The sequence below is a fragment of the Oryzias latipes genome, chromosome 18 (genome assembly GCF_053564925.1).
Source record: "Oryzias latipes strain Hd-rR chromosome 18, Olatipes_Hd-rR_3.1".
In the NCBI taxonomy this organism is placed as follows: Eukaryota; Metazoa; Chordata; class Actinopteri; order Beloniformes; family Adrianichthyidae; genus Oryzias; species Oryzias latipes.
In genome coordinates, this window is record NC_136254.1 from 2,246,290 (window position 1) to 2,262,696 (window position 16,407).

Genomic DNA, 16,407 nt, shown 5'->3' on the forward strand with positions numbered 1-16,407 from the left:
GTGAGAAAGGTTGTGGTCTTTAGGTGAAATTTTCGTATGTAAGACTCACATTTGTGTATCTCACAAAAATCACACACAATTGTGTAAGATTTACATAATGATTGTGTACAAATTACGTAAAATACGCATAAACTGTGTAATTCTCAACTGATCAAAAACTTTGAACCGAATTCACGTAAAGACCTGTTGGCTGAAACCCTCGATGGACATCTGAGCACATCTGAACACAAGAAACACGTATGAATGACGTAGATCACGCATGGATCAGAGAAGACTGACATTTCATACGTGTTAAATGCACAAAGTGTATGTCTCGGCAGTCCACAGGCTTCCCCTCAGAGGTGAAAGGTCTGACCAAGCGGATCCGGACGGTTCTGATGGCCACGGCGCAGATGAGGGAGCACGAGAGAGACCCCGAGATGCTGCTGGACCTGCAGTACAGCCTGGCCCGCTCCTACGCCAGCACACCTGAGCTCAGGCGCACCTGGCTGGACAGCATGGCCAGAGCACACCTGAAGAACGGAGATCTGTCTGAGGTGTGACTGTCACCTTTCACTTTTATGCTCCTCCTTTAACCACAGGTGGAAGAAGTGCATTCTGGTCCGGCCTGTCTGTCTTGTTTTTCTTTAATTCATTTATTGCAAGAAGAAGAAGATTTATTAATCATGAAGGAAATGAAAAAGCGGCCAGCAGCTTGCATTCATCACATAAACAAAAAAAGCCATAAAAACCATGAATATTAAAATCTATTTGTTAAAAATAGTAAAATATGTAATAAATCCATAAAATATTAAATTGTAAATTAAAATCTACTACAATGTACGGTGGCCGATAGGTGCAAGACCCTTTTACATTATTAAGAAACAACCAACAACAAATCCCAGTACAAACTAACATATCACCAAGCGTCTCGGAACAAATTACAAAGTCCTGAAACACAAAAGCAAAATACCGAATCACACAAAACAATCACGGTACAAATGAATAAATCCAGATAGACAACAACCAAAGCAGAGTTACGGCTTCTAACAGGAAGAGAACGTCCTGAATCCCGGAAGTGACGTAATATTAAAGGTTTTTTCAAACGTATTTATTACTGTTTTTTCTTTATGTGGACATTTTTAAGTATCATAATTTCCGGGCTATAGAGCGCACCTGATGACAAGCCGCACCCACCCAAGTTGAGGAGGATAAGTCACTTCTTACATGTACAAGCCGCACCTGTATATAAGCCGCATGTTGAAAGGATCAGGTAGGACCTCACTGATTACCCTGACCCTAACACTGTGCGACCATGATCGGTCTCAGAGTGAGAGGAGTAACCAGTAGTTTAGCCTATTTATTTGAACACACACTCATCTGCCAAACGGCATGGATGTCACTTCTGCTCACAGCTCCCTCAGTCATGGTGGGGAACTTAACACCCATGATTCCCCACTTCCCATGAGTCTTAGGGGTTTAAGGCGGGGCTAACCCCCGGGTCGCCACACTGTGTTGTAGATTGAGCATGTTTATGTGCTGGAAACGCGTGCGTGTTTAAGAAGGTGCAGGGAGCTGCAGCGGCAGCAATATGGTAGCAACAGAGCTGGTTAAAAAAACATACCAGTAAAAGAGAGCAGCAGTGGCTTATAAGCACCCGCCTCTGTGCCAGAAGTTTTCTTCCACTACTGTGACACACTGTAACACAGCGCTAACAGGGCTGGTTTAAAAAACATGGATGTAAAAGTCACTGAGAGCTTTCTTCATCTTCCTCCTGTGCACTGAAACCATGGAAGTCTTCCTCCTCAGTGTGGGATTGGAATAGCGTCAGACATTCTTCACCGCACTCTCTTAGTCTCTCCTTGGTTGTAGTTGTCAGTGTCATTCTGAGGTAAATTCCCTCCTGAGCTTGCTCTGTCCTCTCTGTCACGCAGCAGACCAGCTTTTCCAAACCCGTTGGTGATTTTTTCACACTGCTTTTAACAATTGCTTTTAACTTGAAAGCTGCGTCATATTGTAGCGGCAATCACGTGCACGTTGGGTCTTATGGCACCAAAGGATTGTGGGATGTGGCTGAGCATGGGTGTTTCTTTTTGTTGCACCATGACTGAGGGGTCTAAGAGCAGAAGTGACGTCCATGCTGTTTGGCTGCTTGTGGGTGTGTCTAAATAAACGGGTTTGATGCTGAAAATAGAATTATGCATTCAGCCTCCCCTCTGAGGCTGCTTGAGCGCTCCTGGCGGCTGCCAAATAAATGTATGAATTAGCCGCATCATCGAAGAAGCTGCAGGGTCGAAAGCAAATGACAAAATTAGCGGCTTATAGTCCGGAAAATATGGTACATGAGTCAGTCCAAAAACATTTTTTAAATTGTATTACTACACTAAAAATTACAAAAATGTGTAGCAAGGTAAAGTTTTTGCATCCCCTCGGGTATTCAGGGTATTATTCCCTTTTTCTTAACGTTAAGAAAAGCAAGTATCTGCTAACAGAAGGGAATACCCTTAGTACCGGAAGGGATGCAAAAACTTTACCTTGCTAAACATTGTTGTAATGTTTATTGTAGTAATACAATTAAAAAAAAGCTTTTGGACTGTTTCGTGCATTCATAATGCACGAAACACGTAAAAAAACAATATAAATATCATTTGTACTGGGATTTGTTGTTGTATCTTAAATGTAAGCGTGTCTTGCACCTCTCGGCCACCGTAAGAATGAAACCATAAAAAGATAAAAATTCAATGAGGTTCTGAACTTTTGAGAACCTCTTAAAGCATCTGCACAGATAAGTAGACTGATTGCTCACTAAATTATTTATGGGTTGCGCCCATATGTTAACAATGTCTGTCCCTGTCAATAAGGGGGAGCGATGCTGACTGTGAAGTTAGTCACACTGTTTGATAAGGAGGCACTTTGACAGTCCAAACCCAGACTGTCTCCGCTTTTTGCAGCTTGTTAAAAGCTTTACTCTAACAGGAAAGACTGTATTCCAGAACGCTGAATCACAGTCAAACATTTACTTTGACATTCTTAGTGTTTTGAAAAGTCTCATTTCATTTTATGATCCAAAGAAAAAAAGGGAAAGCTGAGAAGGACCTGTCAGGTGTCTGACCAGCGGTCCCGCTCAGCCTCATCTAAAGGTGCACATTAGCGTGCGTGGACGCTAACCCAGGTTTCTGTGTGTCTGCAGGCTGCCATGTGTCACGTGCACGTGGCTGCACTCATCGCAGAATACCTGCACAGGAAGAGTAAGTCTGAACACATTTATTCTTCGAGAGTTTCGAGACTGCTGTGGGACTTCATCCTCTTCAAAGACCGTCTTTATCGCCACATGCAAAGCAGATCTGTCATGCTGCCCTTTATGTCACTGAGAACGTTTCACCGCACGTCTGTCGCCTATGGCTGCGTCGCACAGCCGCTCCCCACATTTTCTGCATTTTCCACATATGGAATGTTGGTCTACTTCATTCAGAATTGATTGATTGATTGGTTTTTATTTCAAGCACTGTAGTCAAAGCAATGAAGAATTCTCACGGATTTATCAAACTGGTGACAGAAATGATGAAATGCATGGATTAAAAAAAAAGCAGAAAGAAAAATTTAATGCACATTTTTTGCTCCATTTAATTTAGTGATCATTAACTAAAAACATGATTTATAGTTGGAAGAGTAATAAACGTTATTTGCGTTCGCCGATGTGCTCAGATGTCCGTCCAGGGTTTTTACTTGAATTCAGTTCTAGTCGGTTGAGGGTTATTTAGTTTATGCGTATTTTATGTAGTTTATACACAATTATTACGTCAATCTTACTCAATTGTGTGTAATTTTTGCTAGATACATACACAAATGTGTGTCTTTCCAGGAGCGTTCCTCGTTTGTCTAACAGACTTTTCATGCATAAACCACTGATGTGTAACTTTTAGATCACGTATACGGCGCACAGATCACGTTCAGATGACATCATTGATGCATGAATCACTGATGAATTACAGATAAACATCACAATAATCACACGCTTCATGTTCTACGTTGGTTTACGTGTTCTTAGCGTGTTTATTCCTACTTCTTCTGTGGTTTTAACGTGGTTCATTCCTGATACATCTGTGAACATTTAACCTAAAGACCACAACTTTCTCACTTTCTCCACGTAGATTCACGTCTGACCACTTTACATCCGTGTAATATGCGCACAGTATTGTGTAATACACACTAAACGTACGTAGTGGCTGTAAGACACGGGCTTTAGCAACTACAGCTCACATTTGGAAGATTCTCATCTAACTTTTATATTTTTGAACAACATGAAAATGAAGATAAACTGAACTGCTTTTATTTTGAAGGGCGTTTTCTTTGATCCAATGTCCGTAGAGTCTGTGCGACACGGACTTTAGGGACACCGTTGCAGTGTTGTTCAAATCAACGTGGTCTGGGTGGGAATCGTAATCCCGTCGGCTTCGTGTGTGTCTTTCGTCAGAGTTGTTCCCCAGCGGTCTGTCAGCTTTTAAGAAGGTCACCGTCAACATCGACGAAGAGGCCGCCATGAAGGAAGACGTGGGCATGCAGGACGTTTACTACACCGAGGTGTGGCATAGCTGCTGTTTTTTCTGTCACAAACACAAGAAGTCAATTCAGCGCGGCAGCTTTGTTCGGTCTCTGCTAACTGAAGGCGGGCGCTTGTCCGTGCAGGAGGTGCTGGTGGAGCACCTGGAGGTGTGCGTCGATGCTCTGTGGAAGGCGGAGCGCTACGAGCTCATCACTCACATCGCCAAGCTCCTCGTTCCCGTCTACGAGAGGCGTCATGAATACGAGGTAACCAGGACTCCTCCTGCAACCCCCCCCCCCCCCCCCCCCCCCTTTCAGCCTAACTGCTGCCTCTACCTGCCCAACCAGTTCTGGGTCATGTGGCTGTGAAACCTTAGTCTCTCCTCTCTCCAAGGCAGTGTCTGAGCACAAGGGGACCCCCCCTCCCCCTCAGGAGTTGTGGGACAATCAAAAGTCGCTGTGGGGGGGGGGGGGGGGGGGGTGTCTCGTTGTCGCTTTGACAAACGCAGCTGATGACGAAAAGAAAGCAGTTTATCCAGGGATGACCCCCCCACAGATAACGTCAGCAGAAGCGCTCACAGTCAAAAGACGACAGAGAAAAGTGAAAAAGCTTTCATCTGTTTAAGCCCCCCCCCACTCACAGTAGCATGGGGATGTCAGTCGGCACGTCTCCGTGTTTATCTTGATGGAGAACCGGTTTTCGTTTTGTTGTTCTGATTTCAAGTCTCCTGCTTTCACGGCCTGCTGTTTTCCATCGTGGTTGATTAAACACGATAAACGTCTGCAGTCATGTTGATGGCGTTCTTGCTACAGCTGATAGGAGCATCATCGCTGAGTTTGAGTCCATTAATAGACGTAAACACTTTCAGCTGTTGCTCCCCTGCAGCTTCAGGGCAACAGCCTCCTTTAAAGACCCCTCCAATGAAAATGGCCATGATGGAGCTTAAAACTGCATTCCTGAGTATTTCTTTATTCAAATTGGTGTAAATCTGTTAGAAAAGATTACATTTAAGTAGAAAGTACACTGGGCGGGGCCACAAGCTCCCTGCTCCGCCCCTTTCTGATCAGATCCATGAACGTCTTTGTTTTCCTGGTCTGAGCTGGAATCTGGATCAGAACTGGACGGATGGATGGATCTGATGTTGATTTTTCGTGCACCGCTAACGTTAGCTTGGAGGTAAGGGGGCTGTAAGCTAGCAGGAGGGCACATAAACAGAGAGCTCTCATTTATGGATGACAGGAAGAGAAGGCGGGGTCACTCTGTACCAACAGTCCCGCCCACAACTCAGAGGTGGACCTCTGATGAACTCCTGCCGCTCTGCAGAAACTAGGTCCTAGAAAACGACACAGGATTTTGGATGTTGTCTAGAAACGGCATCATCATCGTCGTTAAAAGACGGCTGGGAACGCTTTGAAAATAGATCAGAAGAGGATGGAAGTGGTGATTGGATGACTCAGTTTGACTCATTATCCTCAACAACAGCTTTCTGCTCTTCTTAAGCCTCTCAGAGTTAACTAGATCCATATATATGATCTTAACTTTGATACACAAAAGAACGATTTTTAAAAAACGGATTATGAGATATTTTCACAGCTTATCTTTTAGTAAGACGGCTTGATCTTTGAGGCTCCGCCTTTCTTTGCCTGGAGGTACCGCCCATTTTATGACATCAACCTGAGCAGCTTGTCTGCGTTTCTCCCATGAAAACAAACAACATCCAAACGTTCACAAAAAAAGGGTTTACATGTTGTGCGTTGAAAATGAAAGCGTTTAGCCGATCACCGCTAGCTCCATGGAGAAAGTGGGCGTGTCTGTTAGCCTGGGGGCGGAGCTGGCAGTGCAGACTCTTCCTGGAAGGGGCTGTTCCTCACTTTGTGATGTCACAATGTGAGAGTCGACACGTTTATGTTAATTGGGAGGGGCTGGTGCTCAGAGAGCAGGTTGTTAGAGAAATACTCAGATCGAAATACCGCAGAAATTAACAATATAAAACGTTTAAAAGCTCAAGAAAGTTGATTTTGCAGGATTGAGGCCCTTTCACAATTAATAAAAACCACGTGCCATGAGGTAGTCTGACTAAGAACGGAACAAGCTGGAAAGAGTTTCTGCAGCGAGCGGATGCTTGTTATGTTTTACCTGAACCCGATCTTTGCTTATCTTTTGTGTTGTTGTGTTGAAGCTCAGTCACACAAAGCTGCAAACGCACGTCTGTTTTTGCAGAAACTAAGTCGCCTGTACGAGACTCTGCACAGAGCGTACAACAAGATCATGGAGGTGATTCAGTCCGGCCGCAGAATGCTGGGGACCTTCTTCCGGGTGGCGTTTTATGGTCAGGTGAGGACAAACACACCTGTGGAGCTGCTGGCTGTGGAAATGTACATCTGTTGTTGTGGTTGCATCTGTATTTCTGTGAGTCCATGGAGTAAAACATAAAATAAAAAAAGTTTGGTTTTTGTCAAAGAAAAGGGAAAGTTTGGGAACTTTTTGAAAATGTGACCTCTTGAGCAGGGCTTCTTCGAGGAAGAGGACGGGAAGGAGTACATTTACAAAGAACCGAAACTCACCGGCCTGTCGGAAATCTCGCAGCGCCTGCTGATGCTCTACGGGGAAAAGTTTGGCCCGGAAAGCGTCAAGATAATCCAGGATTCAAACAAGGTGAGCTCGGACCGCTGCAGCCAAAGGCCCTTTTAGAAAGAGTGTGTTTGTGCGGAAAACCTCACATTAAAAAGATCAGCGTGCGCTGCATCCGGCGCTCCTCCTGACGCCTGGTGTTGCTCTTCTGACCGTCTGCTCCGGCTCCCCACAGGTGAATCCCAAAGAGCTGGACTCCAGGTTTGCGTACATCCAGGTGACGTTCGTGAAGCCTTTCTTCGAGGAGAAGGAGGAGCCCGAGAAAAAGACGGATTTCGAGAAGAACCACAACATCAAGCACTTTGTGTTTGAGACGCCGTACACGCTGTCGGGGAAGAAGCACGGCGGCGTGGAGGAGCAGTGCAAGAGGAGGACGGTGCTGCTGAGTACGTGAGAGGAGGAGAGAAACGGCTCTGTTCCATCTCTTTTTTTCACTCTTTCTTCTCTGTTCTGCCTCCAAAGGCTGCGTGGCTTTTTATTCCACCCAAAGCTTCAGTAAACATTAACCTGACGGCTTCATTTGACCAAAAGACGACTGTCTGCAGACCTCAGAGACGCTCTCTCCTCTCATGAATCCCCTTCAGCTTCCATCCAGGAGTCCTGGCTAGGAGGAAACAATCAATTACATTTACAATAAAAATTCAAAACAAAATAAAATAAATTAAAAAATGAGAGTTTATGTAAAACAGGAAGAGTTAAAAGTGACTTTCTCTTCCGTTCGCAGCCTGGATTTAAAACTATTCAGAGGAATGAGTTCTTTTCACGTCCAGCTTTTTTTTGTAGAGTGTTCCATGTAGGGGGGGGGGGCAGAAAAGCCTTTTTTCCCCCCAGGTCAGATGGAACGGCGAGCAACAGACGGTCACTGGAACGGCGTCCGTATGATTCTACAGTGGCATGTTTGATCTTCTGCCTCAAAATGCCCAAATAAAGGCGTGACTGATGAACGAGAAACGCTTTCACGGAAAAAAGCAAAACCAATCTCATGATCTCACCTGGAATCTCACCTGGAATTTGGGTCGAGCTCCTGTCGTTCACGCTGCAGGAAGTAGTTCCTCGTCACCTATTGACTTCATGCACATTCCCTTCAGTTTTTGGTTTAAATATTTCTAGAATCAGATCATTTGTGCTTCTTTTTAGCAGCATGTAAGTTTTAGTTTTTTCACCTCTCAGCTGCAGTGGTTCAGAATGGGGATAAAAAAAATAACAACAGAGAAGCAGCAGATTTGGCAGAGAAATACTCCAGACAGACACAACTTTTCTGCAGAGCACACGAGAAGTCAACAAAAAGAAATATGCACAGAGTTTATGTTGTGTGCTGAGGATGCGACGTTTTCCTGTCACGGCCTGGAACGACCCCTCTGGGCTGCACGTCTTTTAAGTCTAAAAGCAGCGCTGGCTTCACGCGGCTCTCTTCCTTCCAGCTTCCAGCAGTTTCCCCTACGTCAAGAAGCGGGTGGAGGTGGTGGGGGAGAAGCAGGCGGAGCTAAAGCCGGTGGACGTGGCCATAGACGAGATGAAGGCGCGCACGGCCGAGCTGACCAAGCTGTGCTCCAGCCTGGAGGTGGACATGATTCAGCTGCAGCTCAAGCTGCAGGGCTGCGTGTCCGTGCAGGTAAAGGTTGACCGACCCTCCTAAGCTCCGCCCCCCTGCTGAGTTACAGATCCTCCTTTGCGTTTGTCACATTTTCCAAAGTGTGTCTGTCTTCATCCAAACATGGCATTCCAGGCTGTAAACAAGCTTCACTCGTGTTGATTTTATCTTGGACGCCGACACGCAAGTTTGTTTGGAGGCTGAGAGAGAACACAAAACTAGCTCCATATTGAGGCTAAGAGGAGAAAATACAGATTATTTCTGATGAACTCCTGCCACTCTGCAGAAACTATGTCTTAGAAAACGACGCAGGATTTTAGATGTTGTCAGAAAACAGCACAACTAATGCGAGTTTTTTATTTTTTTGGATTTGGATGTGGTGCAGCGCCTTGTCATGGTAATGTGACAAGGCGCCGCACCACTGCTGCAGTCCAGATTCATCGATATAAAGTTATATATCTATGCTGATGATCACGATGTGTTGAATAGAGCATCAGTTCAGAGAGGAAGTTCTCCTCTCACCGCTTGTTTTTGTCCAGATGATGAAGCTAAAGGTGGTTTTAAAGAAGCAGTGAAACAGACGATTTAAGATAGGTGACCGGAACTTCCTTTTGGGGCGTTCGGTTATAACTGTGCGTTATCACTTTTTAAATGCACAACCAGCAGCCAATCAGAATCGAGTATTCACCCGGACCGTGGTATAAATGCAATTATTAGGTAAATCTTTTACAATTGAACCGGTTAGTTCAAAAGGGGCCAAGTCTACAATTTTTTCAAAATAGAGATATTATATGTTCTATGGTCTTCAGAAGAAAAGCTTTCTGATTATGTGCAAAAAAGTCCCAAGTCTGTTGTAATGTATTGACTATGCTTGACATTTAAAATGCATTGATGCAAATTCCTGGACTTGGGCATCTCTTGCATGGGTTTAGCTTTATCCCATAGATGGCAGCACTAGTTATCCAATATGGCAGCGCCCCTGTTTAATTCAAGAAGGGCCCAAGTCCAGAGACTTTAGTTTGCTAGTCCTCTGAAATGATAAAAGTGAGGTTCTTCATATTATAGCATTTGTAAGCTATGAACTGGAGCTAAATCTGGGTAAAGTATGAATCATTTGGTGTAGCCTCCCTTTAAGCTATGCAATTACAATCATTTCCTGGAAAAACAAACCTCTTGGACTTGGGCGCCTTTTGAACAAACCCATTCAATTGTGTGTGATTTTTGTGAGAAACACAAATGTGTATGTTTCCAGGAGCGTTCCACGTTTGTCTAACAGACTTTTCATGCATAAACCACTGATGTGTAACTTTTAGATCACGTATACGGCGCACAGATCACGTTCAGATGACATCATTGATGCATGAATCACTGATGAATTACAGATAAACATCACAATAATCACACGGTTCATGTTCTACGTTGGTTTACGTGTTCTTAGCGTGTTCATACCTGATACATCTGTGAACATTTCACCTAAAGACCGCAACTTTTCTGACTTTTTCCACGTAGATTCACGGATGACCACTTTACATCCGTGTAATATGCACAAAGCGTACGTAGTGGCTGTGGGACACGACTTTAACATGTAAACTACACACATTCTAGTTGTGTTGTTGAGATCGATGTCAACAATCTTTGAAGCTCTGAGTCTTCTTTTTTTTTTAGCTCAATTAGAAAGAAAACCTGCGATGAATGAATCCTCATCACAACATCATTTGTTTCCATTCTGTAGAAAGTGTTAGTCTTTGCTTTATTGCACTAAAAGCATGCTAGTAATGGCTCTAATGGTTTTCAGAAAAGTCTGCGATAAATCATATTTTCTAGAATGCAGTGCTGTAACTCAAAGCCTCCGTATGGATGAGTTAGACGTTGCAGCGTGGTTGCAGGCTGTAGCAGCAGAGCGCCTGGAGCCAGGAAGCCCCTGTGTTATTTAGCCATGGCTCCAGTGTCTTTGCAACAGCCTCAGACATGTTCCTCTGCAGGTGAACGCAGGCCCCATGGCCTACGCAAGGGCATTCCTGGATGACAATAAGACCAACCAGTTTGGAAGTAAGAAAGTGAAAGAGCTCAGGGATGTCTTCAGGTACGTTTTTTAACTCAAGAAAGATCCCCATGGTGGGTTTTTGACCTCACAGACCTTTATTCTCTCTTCTTTTTAATAAAAATGCAGGCGTTTCGTGGAGGCGTGCAGCATAGCCCTGGACATCAATGAGCGCCTCATCAAGGAGGATCAGTTTGAGTACCACGAGGGGCTCAAGTCCAACTTTAAAGAGATGGTGAAGGAGCTGTCAGACATTATCCATGAACAGGTAAACCTACCTGCCTGCCTGCCCAACCCTAACCCAGAAAGAATGACTTTCACTTTGACACTCCCTCCAGCTTGAATTTGGTTCTAGCTTGGATTTCTGTCCTTGTTCTGACCTCTGCATGCATTTTCTGATTGTTCTAAAGACCAAAAGGTGGATCAACCAAAGTTCCTTTGAGAACTTTTAAACTTCTAGACTGAAAATGGGGGGTTTATTTAAAAAAAAAGTGAAAATGAAGGTGGAGCTGTTGTGTAAGAGCTTGACAGACTCACCTGTAGGGCCTGCTGTTAGCAACTGTTGGCGCCGGGGGGGTTGAGATCTGCATTTCTGTTAGGAGCTGATGTGACAGTGGGGTTCAACCCTCAAGCCTGGAGCAGAAGAGTTAATTCACTGTAACTGTTGACTGGGAGGATTATCCTTCTGACACCAAAACAAACATGTTTCTTTAGAGTTTAGAGGTTTTCATTTAAGTCAACTCGACCAGCTGTGATATAACTGCTGTGCAAAGGGGAGAAAATTGTACTTCAGTAAAAAAATAAAAATAAAAAAAGGGTTCGTTGAGGGAAATCTGTATTCTAAAAATATATAAACCGTTTAGATCAGATAAACTTTAATCTTCTTTAATCTTCTTTGGGTGAAAAACGGGCAAAGCTGTTGAAGCCGCAAACACAAACAAGGTCATCGAACCTTTTTCTTAGTGCTAGTTCTGTTCACGTGACACGTGCACGCTCCTGGGTCATAAGTGTGTGTAGTATAATGTACTGACACATTTACCACACGCACAACAGTGGTACGTTCCATTTTCATGACGTCCCCTTGAGGTGGTACGAGCCTGGAGAGAACTCCAAGACGCACCTGAGCTCCTCTAAAGGTGCGGCTGCTCCTCCCTACGACCCTCCACTAACCTGGGGGCGGCCGTGGTGAGGTGGTAGGGTGGTCGACCTCCGATTGGAAGATTGCAGGCTCGATTCCCGCCCTGCCCGCCCATGTGTCAAAGTGTTCTTGGTGTTTGGCCTAAGACCGTGAAGCGCCTTGGACCATTCACCCAGAAACCTGCAGCACCTGTACAGGTCAGCCCCCGTATGGGTACATGTCAGCTTCACAACATAAACCATCAACGTGCAAAATTAAGGGAGGGCGCCAAAACAAAATTACATTTTTACCGATTTTAAAGCTGCATTTGTGAGCTGCCTCCTTCCTGCGGCTGCAGGAGCTGCTCAGGGGCATCGGCGCTCTCATGCAGCGGGTGGGAGCTGGGGTGCAGTATCGGTGACCCCTTAAAGAACACCCACCACCTCCACAGATTCCAGGGGGCAGCCCAGGATAGGGCAGGGGGGGTCAGGGGAAGCCTGTCACGGCAGGCGGCTGTGGACTTAAAGACCATCAGCGTTGTGTGGTTCATGAAAGTGAGCATCCGTCGTCCCTGTCCGGGCTGCAGGAGGGCGGGGGGCCGCACTGAAAGTGTGGGGGCAAACCGCCGCCTCAGTGAAACCGTTTCCTTATTCTCACCAAACGCTGATCTAAAGTGGCCCACAGACGGCGTTTTCAGCGCATTTATGGTGTTTGGTGGGAGCGTCACTCCTGCAGGCATGACCTCACTCCTCACGGAGGCGGCTGCCTTCGCCCATCTTTCCGCCGTTCTCCGTGGTGCGGCGGCGGCCTAACGAGGATCGCCGCTCATGATCAGACGTTGAGTGATTCGTGATTGCAGCAGGAAACACTGTAACCATTAAAAACTGCATTTCCTCTCAGCTAGATGAGCGAGTCCCTCCCTTTTCTGGACGACTGCACGTGTCCACACGTGAAATCCAGATCCTCATTTGTCCGTCTGCTCAACCTTTCAAAATAAAATGTCCTGATTGACCTTTACCTAAACAGATATTCCTCATCTTTAGTGACGTCTTTGTGACAAAAAAAAAAAGTCTTGAAAAGCTTTTAATCCGTCTTTTCAAAATATTCTTGAAACTTAATATTTTGGAAAACCTCCATTATTGGTTCACCTGTTGGATTTCAAAATAAATGTTAATAAATATTTAAATATAATATATAAAATAGGATAAATAGAAGGAGGGTCAATACTAAATTAAAGCTATTGCCCCTAAAATGAGTGAATAATCAAAACTCCCTTTGGTCATTTGATGTCCACATTTTATTCTGAAGGAAAGTTGAGATTTTAAAATGTCTTCATTGACATTTTTGTAAAATTTTCTAAAAGTTAACTGGGATTGACAGGATTGTATTCATAAAGTTAAACTAAATCATTAGTGTCCCCATTATAATCATAAATCGTGATGAAATGATTTATTCTTCTTTGCACTTTTTGGTCTCCCAGGTTTTGAAGTGGTGTGAAAAAAAAGACTCATATGAGTCTAAAAACACGTGAAAGCTCAAATACGTTTGGGCAAAATGAGCAACGTTTCCTGCAAAAAGCCAGACACAGAAACGAGGAGGCAAAAGGAAAACCCTCCAACAAGCATGGTGTCTGTGTGCAGAGCTGTCCTTTGTGTTTATGTCGCTTTGCTGAAGCACAACAACAACATTGTGTGTTTGTGTTGCCCTCAAATGCTGTGGAACTAACCAAGCCCTCTCTTTTCTCCAAAATGCTGTCCTGTAGCTTTAAGGAGGAACAGGTAATGGGATCTTCAGTTGTGCCACTTTTGCTAAAAGAATTCAAGTTTTTTGTTTTTTTTTCACGAGCTCGACCCAGAAACTTGATCGCTAAATGTACTCGGCATCAGTGCCAAGAAAAACGGTGGATGCTGGTTTATCCGTGTGTAAACCACAGCAGATAATGGAAAGTGGTGCAGAAATAAAACGCTTCGATCTAAAACAGGTTTGTAAAAACAACGTTTGTTTCAGAAGCTCAGCAAACATTTGGCGGCTGACGATTTGCTGGTTGACTTTCAGGTTCCTGCTAGACTGGAATCTTCCATCGGTGATGATGTCCAACAAAAATCCATGTCAACATTTTCCTCTTTCACGCTTGCTTCACAAGCCAAACCCCCCCCCCCACAGAGCATCTCCCCTCAGAGTGGGACCACTCCCACCTTTGGGAGGCCCCGACATAATGTGGAGGACGCAGGCTGGATGAATGTTTGACTGGCAGGCGTCAAGAGACTGACCAGCCTTTCAACACCACCTGGTTGCAGACGACATCATTGGCCAGATCCGAACACAGGGGTGGGGCAGCCCAAGAAGGGGGGGCAAACAATTTAATCTGGAATAAATTACATTGATAATCCTTAATGTTTTATTTTACCAAATAGATGGTGCAATTGGCACTAAAATGAGAGCAAATGGGGTCACCAAACCTGTGGTTGTCGCCCCCCCCCCTGCAGTGAGGTGCAGACACAGTCGTATTCAACCATTTGGCGGTTTAACCCCACCCCCCAATCCAACCCCTTAATGCTGACCGGGAAGGCTTTTTTAGTCTTTGGTAAGACTCAACGGTGGATTTGAACCCACAGCCTTCCAGTCTCAGGGTGGACACTCCCCCACAAGGCCACTGATTTGGCCTTGGTTGCAATTTGAAACATTTACCTTTAGGTATTAAATTGAAGTGGCACAGGATCTGAAATCGCGCCGTGAGCTCGTTGAGTCTCCCTCCTGTTGCTGTATATTTTTGTTATGATCCAAACATTTGTTGTTTCAACTTTGGAAAACCTGTAATTCATTCAAAAAAGATGTGATTAGGAGCAAAAGTCCTCAGCAAAGAGCAGGTCTGCCTTAAAAAAACTTCCGTTGCGTTCAACAGTTTCATGCTTTATTTGGAGAACTATAATTCGCTTGAGTAGTTTGGATTATTTTATTCTTAACTTCAGAACCAATAAATCAAAATTTAAGGCGTTAAAAAACCCCAAAGCGCCTAAAGTTCAGTCTATTCTGCTTCCGGTCGATGATGTCGGCGCCGTCTGTCGTCTGCAGCCAGGTCCTCCTCCAGCCTTTTGGCGGCACAAACGTGCTGCGTAGTTCATCGTGAGACTTTGCAGCTGTAAACACCGACGTCTGCGTTGGTGTCTGCGCTGCAGCTGCGGCTGCCTGCTCTGAACTAGCGTAACCATCGCCTGTGTCAGATGTAGGGACGCTCTCCTTCTGTGTGAATGGACCCTCAGAGGTTCCCGTAGCCCCACAGCCGCTCGCTGTCTTCATGGTTTTTCTTCTGCTCTGCATGCAGATCTTCCAGGAGGACATGATGCGCTCGCTGCTGCAGAACTCTCTCCACGTGTTTCGTGCCATCAGTGGGACGTCCACCGACCGGAGCTGACCTCTCCCGCCTCCCATCTTCGCCGTCCGTCGCCATCGCCTTGTAGGGACATAAATCCGGCGTCTGTGTCTGCAGAAACTCTGAAGGCGTTGCAGCATGAATATCTAAAGCATGCATCAGAGAAGCCGTGTCATGAGAATGTGTTGCAGCAGCACGGACTGATCGTGTGCATGTCAGGCCAGGGTTCTGCCAGGAAGTGACGCACTTTGTCTTGTTCAGCAGTTACCTTCCAACGAAAGTCCCTTCCTGCCCCCTCCCAGCTTTTTTCAGACAAAACTCTCGGCTCTTTGTGCCAGGCCGGCATTGGAAAAAAAGAACAAAAAAACACCCAAAACCGGTTCTGTTCTAGCACGCCCCCCCAGACGAACCCGAGTCGATCTGCGTGGCAGATTGCTGCTATCTAAAGACGGCGAATTCCTGCAAACGTCTAGATAAGGTAGATAAGTCACGTTAGAGCGGCGCTGGGCGAGCGCGTCAGGCCTCCTGTGCCGCTGCAGAGCGCCAGAGAGCAGAGCTCATTCTGAAGAGTTTCATGGATGAAGTCATCATTTCAGAGGGAATCAGTCATGTCAAAGCAGAAAAATGACCCCAGATCCAGGCTGCTCGCCATCCTCAGGTCTGATCCCAGCGGTCGGACGGCGGCCGGAGCGTGCCGCCCCTCTGGGTTTCAAACCAGTGCCTTCGTGCTCTGCCTCCTGATCCACTTCCTCTGCCTCAAAACAACGACTTATGCTGGTAAAACAAGTATTTCCCAAGTGCTACACTGAAAAAAAAGCAGATCAGTATTCAACTATGTGGAGTTTTCTGCTGGGATGGATGATACTAAATGAATGTATGTATATCTGGAGGTTTTTTTTGAATCCCTGCTCAGATCAAAACTCCACTTTGCAGAGATTTTTTTGTTTTTGCAGTGATGACAGAGGTGCAGCTATCCGTCAGATTTACTTTGTAAAGCCGTTTTTTTCCCAATAAAATCTCTCAAAAATCTGTTTGTGCGTGCTCCTTAATCCTGAAGAAGACGTTTGGACTTTCCGCGTCAGATCTTGAAGTCCTGAAGAGAGCCGGCGGATGCAGTGAACGGCCCCTCTGACCG

The 16,407-nt window shown here is 45.3% G+C and overlaps 1 protein-coding gene and 1 long non-coding RNA gene across 6 annotated transcripts in view; one reads left to right on the forward strand and one right to left on the reverse strand.

Annotated features, from left to right (window-relative positions):
* Positions 1–16,301, forward strand: part of dock11 (dedicator of cytokinesis 11) — an 85,330-nt gene extending 69,029 nt beyond the window's left edge. For 4 of the 5 annotated variants that reach the window (XM_023965822.2, XM_023965824.2, XM_023965825.2 and 1 more), the window contains 11 exons: positions 321–536; positions 3,170–3,227; positions 4,454–4,560; positions 4,666–4,788; positions 6,743–6,856; positions 7,031–7,177; positions 7,329–7,539; positions 8,575–8,765; positions 10,727–10,827; positions 10,915–11,053; positions 15,225–16,301. In XM_023965822.2, the coding sequence (XP_023821590.1) occupies positions 321–536; positions 3,170–3,227; positions 4,454–4,560; positions 4,666–4,788; positions 6,743–6,856; positions 7,031–7,177; positions 7,329–7,539; positions 8,575–8,765; positions 10,727–10,827; positions 10,915–11,053; positions 15,225–15,314 (1,497 nt within the window). In that variant the 3' untranslated portion in view covers positions 15,315–16,301. Of the gene's footprint in view, positions 1–320; positions 537–3,169; positions 3,228–4,453; positions 4,561–4,665; positions 4,789–6,742; positions 6,857–7,030; positions 7,178–7,328; positions 7,540–8,574; positions 8,766–10,726; positions 10,828–10,914; positions 11,054–13,664; positions 13,681–15,224 lie in introns of all 5 variants that reach the window. The other variant, XM_023965827.2, reaches the window with a different exon arrangement.
* LOC144987280 (uncharacterized) lies at positions 4,011–10,318 on the reverse strand. The gene is made up of 2 exons (XR_013651157.1): positions 10,241–10,318; positions 4,011–4,095 (listed from the first exon to the last, which is right to left on the reverse strand). It is a non-coding gene; the product is annotated as an uncharacterized LOC144987280 (long non-coding RNA).
* Positions 16,302–16,407: the final 106 nt, after the last annotated feature.